Source organism: Pseudophryne corroboree, chromosome 5 (assembly GCF_028390025.1).
Source record: "Pseudophryne corroboree isolate aPseCor3 chromosome 5, aPseCor3.hap2, whole genome shotgun sequence".
NCBI classification, from domain to species: domain Eukaryota; kingdom Metazoa; phylum Chordata; class Amphibia; order Anura; family Myobatrachidae; genus Pseudophryne; species Pseudophryne corroboree.
Window position 1 is genome coordinate 110898078 of NC_086448.1, and position 16915 is coordinate 110914992.

Sequence of the window (16915 nt, forward strand, 5' to 3'; positions counted from 1 at the left end):
TTCATGTGTATTATACCACAGACTTACAGTACCACATTGCATTTATGTGTATTATACCACAGACTTACAGTACCACATTGCATTTATGTGTATTATACCACAGACTTACAGTACCACATTGCATTCATGTGTATTATACCACAGACTTACAGTACCACATTGCATTTATGTGTATTATACCACAGACTTACAGTACCACATTGCATTCATGTGTATTATACCACAGACTTACAGTACCACATTGCATTCATGTGTATTATACCACAGACTTACAGTACCACATTGCATTCATGTGTATTATACCACAGACTTACAGTACCACATTGCATTCGTGTGTATTATACCACAGACTTACAGTACCACATTGCATTTATGTGTATTATACCACAGACTTACAGTACCACATTGCATTTATGTGTATTATACCACAGACTTACAGTACCACATTGCATTCATGTGTATTATACCACAGACTTACAGTATCACATTGCATTCATGTGTATTATACCACAGACTTACAGTACCACATTACATTCATGTGTATTATACCACAGACTTACAGTACCACATTGCATTTATGTGTATTATACCACAGACTTACAGTACCACATTGCATTCATGTGTATTATACCACAGACTTACAGTACCACATTGCATTCATGTGTATTATACCACAGACTTACAGTACCACATTGCATTCATGTGTATTATACCACAGACTTACAGTACCACATTGCATTTATGTGTATTATACCACAGACTTACAGTACCACATTGCATTCATGTGTATTATACCACAGACTTACAGTACCACATTGCATTCATGTGTATTATACCACAGACTTACAGTACCACATTGCATTCATGTGTATTATACCACAGACTTACAGTATCACATTGCATTTATGTGTATTATACCACAGACTTACAGTACCACATTGCATTCATGTGTATTATACCACAGACTTACAGTATCACATTGCATTTATGTGTATTATACCACAGACTTACAGTATCACATTGCATTCATGTGTATTATACCACAGACTTACAGTACCACATTGCATTTATGTGTATTATACCACAGACTTACAGTACCACATTGCATTTATGTGTATTATACCACAGACTTACAGTACCACATTGCATTCATGTGTATTATACCACAGACTTACAGTACCACATTGCATTTATGTGTATTATACCACAGACTTACAGTACCACATTGCATTCATGTGTATTATACCACAGACTTACAGTATCACATTGCATTCATGTGTATTATACCACAGACTTACAGTACCACATTGCATTCATGTGTATTATACCACAGACTTACAGTACCACATTGCATTCATGTGTATTATACCACAGACTTACAGTACCACATTGCATTCATGTGTATTATACCACAGACTTACAGTATCACATTGCATTCATGTGTATTATACCACAGACTTACAGTACCACATTGCATTCATGTGTATTATACCACAGACTTACAGTACCACATTGCATTCATGTGTATTATACCACAGACTTACAGTACCACATTGCATTCATGTGTATTATACCACAGACTTACAGTACCACATTGCATTCATGTGTATTATACCACAGACTTACAGTACCACATTGCATTTATGTGTATTATACCACAGACTTACAGTACCACATTGCATTTATGTGTATTATACCACAGACTTACAGTACCACATTGCATTTATGTGTATTATACCACAGACTTACAGTACCACATTGCATTTATGTGTATTATACCACAGACTTACAGTACCACATTGCATTCATGTGTATTATACCACAGACTTACAGTACCACATTGCATTCATGTGTATTATACCACAGACTTACAGTACCACATTGCATTCATGTGTATTATACCACAGACTTACAGTACCACATTGCATTTATGTGTATTATACCACAGACTTACAGTACCACATTGCATTCATGTGTATTATACCACAGACTTACAGTACCACATTGCATTTATGTGTATTATACCACAGACTTACAGTACCACATTGCATTCATGTGTATTATACCACAGACTTACAGTACCACATTGCATTCATGTGTATTATACCACAGACTTACAGTACCACATTGCATTTATGTGTATTATACCACAGACTTACAGTACCACATTGCATTTATGTGTATTATACCACAGACTTACAGTACCACATTGCATTCATGTGTATTATACCACAGACTTACAGTACCACATTGCATTCATGTGTATTATACCACAGACTTACAGTATCACATTGCATTCATGTGTATTATACCACAGACTTACAGTATCACATTGCATTCATGTGTATTATACCACAGACTTACAGTACCACATTGCATTCATGTGTATTATACCACAGACTTACAGTACCACATTGCATTCATGTGTATTATACCACAGACTTACAGTACCACATTGCATTCATGTGTATTATACCACAGACTTACAGTACCACATTGCATTCATGTGTATTATACCACAGACTTACAGTACCACATTGCATTCATGTGTATTATACCACAGACTTACAGTACCACATTGCATTTATGTGTATTATACCACAGACTTACAGTACCACATTGCATTTATGTGTATTATACCACAGACTTACAGTACCACATTGCATTCATGTGTATTATACCACAGACTTACAGTATCACATTGCATTCATGTGTATTATACCACAGACTTACAGTACCACATTGCATTCATGTGTATTATACCACAGACTTACAGTACCACATTGCATTTATGTGTATTATACCACAGACTTACAGTACCACATTGCATTCATGTGTATTATACCACAGACTTACAGTACCACATTGCATTCATGTGTATTATACCACAGACTTACAGTACCACATTGCATTTATGTGTATTATACCACAGACTTACAGTACCACATTGCATTCATGTGTATTATACCACAGACTTACAGTACCACATTGCATTCATGTGTATTATACCACAGACTTACAGTACCACATTGCATTCATGTGTATTATACCACAGACTTACAGTATCACATTGCATTCATGTGTATTATACCACAGACTTACAGTACCACATTGCATTCATGTGTATTATACCACAGACTTACAGTACCACATTGCATTTATGTGTATTATACCACAGACTTACAGTATCACATTGCATTTATGTGTATTATACCACAGACTTACAGTACCACATTGCATTCATGTGTATTATACCACAGACTTACAGTACCACATTGCATTTATGTGTATTATACCACAGACTTACAGTATCACATTGCATTTATGTGTATTATACCACAGACTTACAGTACCACATTGCATTTATGTGTATTATACCACAGACTTACAGTACCACATTGCATTCATGTGTATTATACCACAGACTTACAGTACCACATTGCATTCATGTGTATTATACCACAGACTTACAGTATCACATTGCATTCATGTGTATTATACCACAGACTTACAGAACCACATTGCATTCATGTGTATTATACCACAGACTTACAGTACCACATTGCATTCATGTGTATTATACCACAGACTTACAGTATCACATTGCATTCATGTGTATTATACCACAGACTTACAGTACCACATTGCATTTATGTGTATTATACCACAGACTTACAGTACCACATTGCATTTATGTGTATTATACCACAGACTTACAGTATCACATTGCATTCATGTGTATTATACCACAGACTTACAGTACCACATTGCATTTATGTGTATTATACCACAGACTTACAGTACCACATTGCATTTATGTGTATTATACCACAGACTTACAGTACCACATTGCATTTATGTGTATTATACCACAGACTTACAGTACCACATTGCATTTATGTGTATTATACCACAGACTTACAGTACCACATTGCATTTATGTGTATTATACCACAGACTTACAGTACCACATTGCATTCATGTGTATTATACCACAGACTTACAGTACCACATTGCATTCATGTGTATTATACCACAGACTTACAGAACCACATTGCATTTATGTGTATTATACCACAGACTTACAGTATCACATTGCATTCATGTGTATTATACCACAGACTTACAGTACCACATTGCATTTATGTGTATTATACCACAGACTTACAGTACCACATTGCATTTATGTGTATTATACCACAGACTTACAGTACCACATTGCATTCATGTGTATTATACCACAGACTTACAGTACCACATTGCATTCATGTGTATTATACCACAGACTTACAGTACCACATTGCATTCATGTGTATTATACCACAGACTTACAGTACCACATTGCATTCATGTGTATTATACCACAGACTTACAGTACCACATTGCATTTATGTGTATTATACCACAGACTTACAGTACCACATTGCATTTATGTGTATTATACCACAGACTTAAAGTACCACATTGCATTCATGTGTATTATACCACAGACTTACAGTACCACATTGCATTCATGTGTATTATACCACAGACTTACAGTACCACATTGCATTTATGTGTATTATACCACAGACTTACAGTACCACATTGCATTCATGTGTATTATACCACAGACTTACAGTACCACATTGCATTTATGTGTATTATACCACAGACTTACAGTACCACATTGCATTCATGTGTATTATACCACAGACTTACAGTACCACATTGCATTTATGTGTATTATACCACAGACTTACAGTACCACATTGCATTTATGTGTATTATACCACAGACTTACAGTACCACATTGCATTCATGTGTATTATACCACAGACTTACAGTACCACATTGCATTCATGTGTATTATACCACAGACTTACAGTACCACATTGCATTCATGTGTATTATACCACAGACTTACAGTACCACATTGCATTCATGTGTATTATACCACAGACTTACAGTACCACATTGCATTCATGTGTATTATACCACAGACTTACAGTACCACATTGCATTTATGTGTATTATACCACAGACTTACAGTACCACATTGCATTTATGTGTATTATACCACAGACTTAAAGTACCACATTGCATTCATGTGTATTATACCACAGACTTACAGTACCACATTGCATTCATGTGTATTATACCACAGACTTACAGTACCACATTGCATTTATGTGTATTATACCACAGACTTACAGTACCACATTGCATTTATGTGTATTATACCACAGACTTACAGTACCACATTGCATTCATGTGTATTATACCACAGACTTACAGTACCACATTGCATTTATGTGTATTATACCACAGACTTACAGTACCACATTGCATTCATGTGTATTATACCACAGACTTACAGTACCACATTGCATTTATGTGTATTATACCACAGACTTACAGTACCACATTGCATTCATGTGTATTATACCACAGACTTACAGTACCACATTGCATTCATGTGTATTATACCACAGACTTACAGTACCACATTGCATTCATGTGTATTATACCACAGACTTACAGTACCACATTGCATTCATGTGTATTATACCACAGACTTACAGTACCACATTGCATTCATGTGTATTATACCACAGACTTACAGTACCACATTGCATTCATGTGTATTATACCACAGACTTACAGTACCACATTGCATTTATGTGTATTATACCACAGACTTACAGTACCACATTGCATTTATGTGTATTATACCACAGACTTACAGTACCACATTGCATTTATGTGTATTATACCACAGACTTACAGTACCACATTGCATTTATGTGTATTATACCACAGACTTACAGTACCACATTGCATTTATGTGTATTATACCACAGACTTACAGTACCACATTGCATTCATGTGTATTATACCACAGACTTACAGTACCACATTGCATTCATGTGTATTATACCACAGACTTACAGTACCACATTGCATTTATGTGTATTATACCACAGACTTACAGTACCACATTGCATTCATGTGTATTATACCACAGACTTACAGTACCACATTGCATTCATGTGTATTATACCACAGACTTACAGTACCACATTGCATTTATGTGTATTATACCACAGACTTACAGTATCACATTGCATTTATGTGTATTATACCACAGACTTACAGTACCACATTGCATTCATGTGTATTATACCACAGACTTACAGTACCACATTGCATTCATGTGTATTATACCACAGACTTACAGTACCACATTGCATTCATGTGTATTATACCACAGACTTACAGTACCACATTGCATTCATGTGTATTATACCACAGACTTACAGTATCACATTGCATTCATGTGTATTATACCACAGACTTACAGTATCACATTGCATTTATGTGTATTATACCACAGACTTACAGTACCACATTGCATTTATGTGTATTATACCACAGACTTACAGTACCACATTGCATTTATGTGTATTATACCACAGACTTACAGTATCACATTGCATTTATGTGTATTATACCACAGACTTACAGTATCACATTGCATTTATGTGTATTATACCACAGACTTACAGTACCACATTGCATTTATGTTTATTATACTTCAGCAGGTACAATAAAATCAACTCAACTTAATACAATAAACAGGTTGAACGCGATGGGCATTTTGCCTCTTTTCAACCTCAAATACTATGTTACTATGGGGGTCATTCCGCATTGATCGCTCGCTAGCAGTTTTTAGCAGCCGTGCAAACGCTATGCCACCGCCCACTGGGGAGTGTATTTTAGCTTAGCAGAAGTGCGAACGCATGTGCAGCCGAGCTCTGCAAAAACAGTTTGTGCAGTTTCTGAGTAGCTCTGAACCTACTCAGCCGCTGCGATCACTTCAGCCTATTCGTGTCCGGATTTCACGTCATACACCCGCCCAGCGAACGCCCAGCCACTCCTGCGTTTTTTCAGACACTCCCTGAATACGGTCAGTTGACACCCAGAAACGCCCCCTTCCTGTCAATCTTCTTGCGGCCGTCAGCGCTAGAACTTGAGCACAACTACAAAGAGCTTTGTACCCGTACGTCGCGCGTGCACATTGCGGGCCATACGCATGCGCATAAATGCCATTTTTTTTCACCTGATCGCTGCACTGCGAAAATCGCCAGCGAGCGATCAACTCGGAATGACCCCCTATGTTACTATACTGCACAACAGACTAACCCTATTGCCACCAGTCTGGATGAGTCCAGGGTTCCAATTACAGCCGCACTATGGGGGGTCATTCAAATTTGATCGCTGGGCAGCGATTTTTGCAGTACTGCGATCAGATAGCCACCGCCTACATGGGGAGTGTTTTTTAGCTGTGCAGGTGTGCGATCGCATGTGTAGCAGAGCTGCTCAAACTGATTTTGTGCAGTCTCTGCACAGCCCAGGACTCACTCTTCCAGTGCGATGAGAACATGCTGTTCGGGACCGGAGCTGACGTCAGACACCCTCCCTGAAAACGTCTGAGCCCGCTTGCATTTTTCCGGACACTCCCTGAAACCGGTCTGTTGCCACCCACAGACGGCCTCTTCCTGTCAATCTCATTGCGAACGCCCGTGCGAATAGATCCTTCGCAGCATCCCATCGCAGGGCGCCAATGCCCATTGCAGCCGCACGATGCACCAGCGCAGTGCGGTGCATACGCAGTTTGGATCTGATTGCCTGCTATCCGAAAACGCACAGCAGCAATCAGATCTGAATTAGGCCCTGTGTCCCCTATGGGGTGGCGCTCTCAAACCGGCGTGCCCCTGTGTCCCCTCTTGATGAGCTCTCAGGCACCACAATGGATGCTGTTATATGTGACAGCCAATAAGAATCAGACTGATTCTTACTGGCTATTGCAGTCACAGTGACAGCCGACAGAGACAACTGCGGTTTCAGCTAACCGTGGATTTAGTTCGGTGCAGCTAGCAAATATGAATCAGCCTGACTCTTAGTAGCTGCTGCTGGATTTCTACCATGATTAAGTGTCCGCAGATGACCAGATGATTGCGACTGGCGCTATGGCCACCCCCATAGACATTGCATTTGTGTGTTTTATGCCATAGACCAGGGGTGGCCAACCAGTCAGAGGCAAAGAGCCAGAAAAGATCTGTAGCCAAGGGTAAGAGCCACTATCGCAAAAATAGGAGCATGGAATAGTTGTCACAAAGCCACACGCCATTTTTGTGCACACACCTTTCGGTATGACGTTTGTAGGAGTATGACCTTGTGTCATAACCCTGTTTTTAGTCATGTTTTACAGTGCCACATACATATAATGCCCCAGTACAGTGCCACATACATATAAAAACACCAAAAAATGAGTGCCTCCACAGTGCCAGATACACATGTCACCACAGTGCCAGATACATATATGCCCCCAGTGCCAGATACACATGTCCTCACAGTGCCAGATATGCCCCCAGTACCAAATACACATGTCCCCACAGTGCCAGATATGCCCCGAGTGCCAGCTATGCCCCCGGTACCAGATACACATGTCCCCACAGTGCCAGCTATGCTCCCAGTGCCAGAAACGCATGCCCCCACAGTGCCAGATATGCCCCTCAGTCTCCGGCGGCGTTATCTCCAATTAGGCGCCGGTCCATGAGCCAATCAGAGCTAGCGGACTGGCAGCTAAGACTTATGATTGGCTGCCGGTCCGCGAGCTCTGATTGGTACTGCAGTCGGGTAGCGGGAGGCAGGGCTCGAGCTCACAAGCCGCATGCGGAGGAAGAAAGAGCCGCATACGGCTCGAGAGCCGCGGGTTGGCCACCGCTGCCATAGACTGACATTCATGTGTATTACACCATAGACTTACCACATTGTATCTATGTGTATTACGCTGTAGCCTTACCAAATTATGTGTATGTGTATTACACCATAGATGTACCACAATGCCATCATTACTGTTCTCTGGGGGTCATTCTGACCTGATCGCACGCTAGCTATTTTTGACAGCGCTGCGATCAGATCAAAACTCTGTAAAACTGCGCATGCGTATGCACCGAAATGCGCAGGCGCGTCATACGGGTACAAAGCGGATCGTTGCTGGGCGATGGATTTAAAGAAGAATCCATTCTCACAGCCGATTCTTCACACAGGAGATTGACAGGAAGAGGGCGTTTATAGGTGTCAACTGACCGTTTTCAGGGAGTGGTTGGAAAAATGCAGGCGTGTCCAAGCGTTTGCAGGGTGGGTGTCTGATGTCAATTCTGGGACTGGACAGGCTGAAGTGATCGCAGCGGCTGAGTAAGTTCAGACCTACTCAGAAAATGCACAAAACTTTTTTGTACTGCTCGGCAGCACATGCGTTCGCACACTTGCACAGCAAAAATACACTCCTCCATGGGCGACGACTATCTGATCACAGTGCTGCAAAAAATAACTAGCAAGCGATCAGGTCGGAATGACCCCCTCTGCCTCCTGTTCAAACACCCTCTTTGCTGTGTATCCAAACACCTACAGCTCTGATCTCCGCCTCCATCCCTCCTCCGCTGTCCAAGCACTCGCAAAAAAATTACATTTATTCATATATGGTGCAGGAACCACAAATAGGTTACAATCTTTAGCTGTCACTTGTAGCAGGAAGGAAGGATCAGCACTCATAAAAATGTGTGTGTGTGTGTGTGTGTGTGTGTGTGTGTGTGTGTGTGTGTGTGTGTGTGTGTGTGTATATATATATATATATATATATATATATATATATAAAATAAGATTTTACTTACCGATAAATCTATTTCTCATAGTCCGTAGTGGATGCTGGGACTCCGTCAGGACCATGGGGAATAGCGGCTCCGCAGGAGACAGGGCACAAAATTTAAAAGTTTGACCACTAGGTGGTGTGTACTGGCTCCTCCCCCTATGACCCTCCTCCAAGCCTCAGTTAGGATACTGTGCCCGGACGAGCGTACACAATAAGGAAGGATTTTGAATCCCGGGTAAGACTCATACCAGCCACACCAATCACACCGTACAACTTGTGATCTGAACCCAGTTAACAGTATGATAACGTAGGAGCCTCTGAAAAGATGGCTCACAACAATAAACAAGTTACAACCCGATTTTTTTGTAACAATAACTATGTACAAGTATTGCAGACAATCCGCACTTGGGATGGGCGCCCAGCATCCACTACGGACTATGAGAAATAGATTTATCGGTAAGTAAAATCTTATTTTCTCTGACGTCCTAGTGGATGCTGGGACTCCGTCAGGACCATTGGGATTATACCAAAGCTCCCAAACGGGCGGGAGAGTGCGGATGACTCTGCAGCACCGAATGAGAGAACTCCAGGTCCTCCTTAGCCAGGGTATCAAATTTGTAGAATTTTACAAACGTGTTCTTCCCTGACCACGTAGCTGCTCGGCAGAGTTGTAATGCCGAGACCCCTCGGGCAGCCGCCCAAGATGAGCCCACCTTCCTTGTGGAGTGGGCATTGACAGATTTAGGCTGTGGCAGGCCTGCCACAGAATGTGCCAGTTGAATTGTGCTACAAATCCAACGAGCAATCGTCTGCTTAGAAGCAGGAGCACCCATCTTGTTGGGTGCATATAGTATAAACAGCGAGTCAGATTTTCTGACTCCAGCCGTCCTTGAAATATATATTTTCAATGCTCTGACAACGTCCAGCAACTTGGAATCCTCCAAATCGCTAGTAGCCGCAGGCACCACAATAGGCTGGTTCAGGTGAAACGCTGATACCACCTTAGGCAGAAAATGAGGACGCGTCCTCAATTCTGCCCTGTCCGAATGGAAAATCAGATATGGGCTTTTATACGACAAAGCCGCCAATTCTGACACTCTCCTGGCTGAAGCCAGAGCCAGTAGCATGGTTACTTTCCATGTAAGATATTTCAAATCTACCGATTTGAGTGGCTCAAACCAATGGGATTTGAGAAACTCCAAAACTACATTGAGATCCCACGGTGCCACTGGGGGCACAACCGGGGGCTGTATATGTAGTACTCCTTTTACAAAAGTCTGGACTTCAGGAACTGAAGCCAATTCTTTCTGGAAGAAAATCGACAGGGCCGAAATTTGAACCTTAATGGACCCTAATTTGAGGCCCATAGATAATCCTGTTTGCAGGAAATGTAGGAATCGACCCAGTTGAAATTCCTCTGTCGGGGCCTTCCTGGCCTCACACCATGCAACATATTTTCTCCAAATGCGGTGATAATGTTGTGCAGTCACCTCCTTCCTGGCTTTGACCAGGGTAGGGATGACCTCTTCCGGAATGCCTTTTTCCTTTAGGATCCGGCGTTCAACCGCCATGCCGTCAAACGCAGCCGCGGTAAGTCTTGGAATAGACACGGTCCCTGCTGAAGCAGATCCCTTCTTAGAGGTAGAGGCCACGGATCTTCCGTGAGCATCTCCTGAAGTTCCGGGTACCAAGTCCTTCTTGGCCAGTCCGGAGCCACTAGTATCGTTCTTACTCCCCTTTGCCGTATAATTCTCAGTACCTTGGGTATGAGAGGCAGAGGAGGGAACACATACACTGACTGGTACACCCATGGTGTTACCAGAGCGTACACAGCTATTGCCTGAGGATCTCTTGACCTGGCGCAATACCTGTCCAGTTTTTTGTTGAGGCGGGACGCCATCATGTCCACCATTGGTCTTTCCCAATGGACCACAATCATGTGGAAGACTTCTGGATGAAGTCCCCACTCTCCCGGGTGAAGATCGTGTCTGCTGAGGAAGTCTGCTTCCCAGTTGTCCACTCCCGGAATGAACACTGCCGACAGTGCTATCACATGATTTTCCGCCCAGCGAAGAATCCTTGCAGCTTCTGCCATTGCCCTCCTGCTTCTTGTGCCGCCCTGTCTGTTTACGTGGGCGACTGCCGTGATGTTGTCCGACTGGATCAACACCGGCTGACCCTGAAGCAGAGGTTTTGCCAGGCTTAGAGCATTGTAGATTGCTCTTAGTTCCAGTATATTTATGTGAAGAGACGTTTCCAGGCTTGACCACACGCCCTGGAAGTTTCTTCCTTGTGTGACCGCTCCCCAGCCTCTCAGGCTGGCATCCGTGGTCACTAGGACCCAGTTCTGTATGCCGAATCTGCGGCCCTCCAACAGATGAGCACTCTGCAACCACCATAGCAGAGAGACCCTTGTCCTTGTCGACAATTTTATCCGCTGATGCATCTGCAGATGCGATCCGGACCATTTGTCTAGCAGATCCCACTGAAAAATTCGTGCATGGAATCTGCCGAATGGAATCGCTTCGTAAGAAGCCACCATTTTTCCCAGGACTCTTGTGCATTGATGCACAGACACTGTCCCTGGTTTTAGGAGGTTCCTGACTAGTTCGGATAACTCCCTGGCTTTCTCCTCTGGAAGAAATACCTTTTTCTGAACAGTGTCCAGAATCATCCCTAGGAACAGCAGACGTGTCGTCGGGATCAGTTGGGATTTTGGAAAATTCAGAATCCACCCGTGCTGTTGGAGCACTACTTGAGTTAGTGCTACTCCGACCTCCAGCTGTTCTCTGGATCTTGCCCTTATCAGGAGATCGTCCAAGTAAGGGATAATTAATACGCCTTCTCTTCGAAGAAGGATCATCATTTCGGCCATCACCTTGGTAAAGACCCTGGGTGCCGTGGACAATCCAAACGGCAGCGTCTGAAACTGATAATGACAGTTTTGTATTACGAACCTGAGGAACCCTTGGTTCTTCCAGATTCGCTATCACTGCTCTGAGTGACTCCATCTTGAACTTGAATTATTGTATGTACAGGTTCAGAGATTTCAGATTTAAAATAGGTCTTACCGAGCCGTCCGGCTTCGGTACCACAAATAGCGTGGAGTAATACCCCTTTCCCTGTTGTAGAAGGGGTACCTTGACTATCACCTGCTGAGAATACAGCTTGTGAATGGCTTCCAATACCGTCGCCCTGTCGGAGGGAGACGTTGGCAAAGCAGACTTTAGGAACCGGCGAGGGGGAGACTTCTCGAATTCCAACCTGTAACCCTGAGATACTACCTGCAGGATCCAGGGGTCCACCTGCGAGTGAGCCCACTGTGCGCTGAAATTCTTGAGGCGACCCCCCACCGCCCCTGAGTCCGCTTGTAAGGTCCCAGCGTCATGCTGAGGCCTTTTCAGAAGCCGGGGAGGACTTCTGCTCCTGGGAAGGGGCTGCTTGGTGCAGTCTCTTACCCTTTCCTTTGCCTCGGGGCAAATATGAATGTCCTTTTGCTCGCTTGTTCTTATAGGAACGAAAGGACTGCGGCTGAAAAGACTGCATCTTTTTCTGTTGGGCGGGGACTTGAGGTAAAAAGGTGGACTTCCCGGCTGTTGCCGTGGCTACCAAATCCGATAGACCGACCCCAAATAATTCCTCCCCTTTATACGGTAATACTTCCATATGCCGTTTGGAATCCGCATCGCCTGACCACTGTCGTGTCCATAGACTTCTTCTGGCAGATATGGACATCGCACTTACTCTTGATGCCAGAGTGCAGATATCTCTCTGTGCATCTCGCATATAAAGGAATGCATCCTTTAATTGCTCTATAGTCAATAAAATACTGTCCCTATCCAGGGTATCAATATTTTCAGTCAGGGACTCCGACCAAGCCACCCCAGCACTGCACATCCAGGCTGAGGCGATTGCTGGTCGCAGTATAACACCAGTATGTGTGTATATACTTTTTAGAGTATTTTCCAGCCTCCTATCAGCTGGATCCTTGAGGGCGGCCGTATCAGGAGACGGTAACGCCACTTGTTTGGATAAACGTGTGAGCGCCTTGTCCACCCTAGGGGGTGTTTCCCAGCGCGCCCTAACCTCTGGCGGGAAAGGGTATAATGCCAATAACTTCTTTGAAATTAGCAGTTTTTTATCAGGGGTAACCCACGCTTCATCACACACGTCATTCAATTCCTCTGATTCAGGAAAAACTACAGGTAGTTTTTTCAGACCCCACATAATACCCCTTTTTGTGGTACTTGCAGTATCAGAGATATGCAAAGCCTCCTTCATTGCCGTGATCATATAACGTGTGGCCCTACTGGAAAATACGTTTGTTTCTTCACCGTCGACACTAGATTCGGTGTCCGTGTCTGGGTCTGTGTCGACCGACTGAGGCAAAGGGCGTTTTACAGCCCCTGACGGTGTTTGAGACGCCTGTACAGGTGCTAATTGGTTTGTCGGCCGTCTCATGTCGTCAACCGACTTTTGCAGAGTGCTGACATTATCACGTAATTCCATAAACAAAGCCATCCATTCCGGTGTCGACTCCCTAGGGGGTGACATCACCATTACCGGCAATTGCTCCGCCTCCACACCAACATCGTCCTCATACATGTCGACACACACGTACCGACACACAGCAGACACACAGGGAATGCTCTGATAGAAGACAGGACCCCACTAGCCCTTTGGGGAGACAGAGGGAGAGTTTGCCAGCACACACCAAAGCGCTATAATTATATAGGAACAACCTTATATAAGTGTTGTTTCCTTATAGCTGCTTAAATATATATAATATCGCCAAAAAATGCCCCCCCTCTCTGTTTTTTACCCTGTTTCTGTAGTGCAGTGCAGGGGAGAGCCTGGGAGCCTTCCTAGCAGCGGAGCTGTGTAGGAAAATGGCGCTGTGTGCTGAGGAGATAGGCCCCGCCCCCTATTCCGGCGGGCTCTTCTCCCGGTTTTTCTGAGTCCTGGCAGGGGTGAAATACATCCATATAGCCTCAGGGACTATATGTGATGTATTCTTTTTAGCCAGAAAGGTAATCTCATTGCTGCCCAGGGCGCCCCCCCCAGCGCCCTGCACCCTCAGTGACCGCTGGTGTGAAGTGTGCCTGAGCGCAATGGCGCACAGCTGCAGTGCTGTGCGCTACCTCATGAAGACTGAAAAGCCTTCAGCCGCCGGTTTCTGGACCTCTTCTTACTTCGGCATCTGCAAGGGGGTCGGCGGTGCGGCTCCGGTGACCCATCCAGGCTGTACCTGTGATCGTCCCTCTGGAGCTAGTGTCCAGTAGCCTAAGAAGCAAATCCATCCTGCACGCAGGTGAGTTCACTCCTTCTCCCCTAGGTCCCTCGTTGCAGTGAGCCTGTTGCCAGCAGGACTCACTGAAAATAAGAAACCTATCAAAACTTTTACTCTAAGCAGCTCTTTATGAGAGCCACCTAGATTGCACCCTGCTCGGACGGGCACAAAAACCTAACTGAGGCTTGGAGGAGGGTCATAGGGGGAGGAGCCAGTACACACCACCTAGTGGTCAAACTTTTAAATTTTGTGCCCTGTCTCCTGCGGAGCCGCTATTCCCCATGGTCCTGACGGAGTCCCAGCATCCACTAGGACGTCAGAGAAATATATATATAAAATTTGTGTATCTTACCTATCTATACACACTTGTTTAGCGGACCCGGTATATACAGTGTCACAGCGATTTCCACCCCCATGCTTGGCTCCGTCCCTCTCTGGAAACACCCCCCCTCCCTCCTGCATTTACCCCTGCGCTAGCTTCTACAGCATGCTCATACTTCATCTTCCCCTCAGAGAGGTGGTGAGATTCCTCGTCTCCTTATAGATTTAATGCGCTAGCGTCCACTGTAAGTTGCTGGATACAGCGCCATTATTAGCTTGACTATTGTTAAACTCTTACAAACTATAAAACTACTGCTGCTTTTCTCAGATACTATGTATCTCTGTTGTACAGAGTAGAGAAGTAATTTATCTAACGCCAGCGTAGTGATGAGTTGAGTCTTTGAGCCAGCAGAGTGCACACAGACCTTGTCCAGACAATCACTTGGGAGATAGTCACTGTCACCTGACATTACTACAGTCCAAACGATTTATGTTGTCAGTGTGTATAATTCACTGGAGAATAATGTGTAATTTGTGTGCTATGTGCATTACACACAAACCCAGGGACGGATCTAGACTTTTCTTTAGGGGGGGCGGTTTACTGTTTAATCTTGAATCCTCCCTCTACAGTCCCAACTCCTCCCATCTGCAATACTAACTCCTCCTCTCTCAATTCTGACTGAACTTTTTGAGTGAGACTGAGATAGAGCTTTGTGATTGTTCTATGTACATGTGACTGTGTTATGGGGTAATTGTATTTATTAGCCCTAGTACCCACACACCAGCAAGTGAGGGGCAAATGCTCTGTAACCCTTGCTCTCCTGGCTCCTCTGTGCTGCTGTAGTATAAGCTGCAGCACATCGTTCTGCCTCAGGCTCTCCCCGGAGAGCTCTCTTCTGCTCAAAAGTGGGCGTGGCTATGACTGTGTTGGGGGGGGGGGGCGGTCGCCCCCTTCGCCCCCCCCTAGATCCGGCCCTGCACAAACCTTCCACTAAGTGACAGTAAAGTACACTAAACTGTAATGTTAGCAGACAGAAAAATAGTCGCAAGCTGCTGATATTATGTATGTATGTATATTATATATATCTATATAAAATGCAGATATGTCCTCATACACCTTTCCCTTTTTGCTTCATTTGCAAGCTTTTTTTCATGTATCTTTTGTGCTTAGTGAAAGAGTGCTGATAACTGTACACAAGGTCCCCCTGCTGGTGACAGTGAGTGAAAAAGAACATAACTGCTGAAAGGCCCCGCCCCCTGCATGCCCTCACAGGTCTCACTGCCTGCCTGCCAGGATATGGACTGACACTCTTCCCCCCCAGAGGAGCAAGGACACAGTTAGGGAGCACCTGGAGTAGTCATGAATCACTAAGAGACCACACACGCTGAACATGGTGAGCATGGCCAAGCGCACATATTTTTTTGACAATGCACTGGCTAGGAATAGGTGATCATCATTAAACGTCATTACAGACCAGACTGGGCACTAGGGTAATATGAGACCAGTTACATTGATTTGGGAAGGCTGGCACTATAGATAATAGCAACTGGAGGGAGAAAAGGGGTGGTAGGGGGAGAGAAATAGAATAAAAGAGAGAGAAAGATAT

General features: G+C 43.9%; 1 protein-coding gene across 7 annotated transcripts in view; it reads right to left on the reverse strand.

Annotated features, from left to right (window-relative positions):
• Nucleotides 1–16915, reverse strand: part of NEBL (nebulette) — a 463458-nt gene that overhangs the window by 14171 nt on the left and 432372 nt on the right. Inside the window, exon 13 of one of the 7 annotated variants that reach the window (XM_063921565.1) lies at nt 15432–15440. The exons of the other annotated variants lie outside the window; for them this stretch is intronic. Within the exon in view, the coding sequence (XP_063777635.1) occupies nt 15432–15440 (9 nt within the window). The remainder of the gene's footprint in view (nt 1–15431; nt 15441–16915) is intronic. 7 annotated transcript variants of the gene reach the window in all.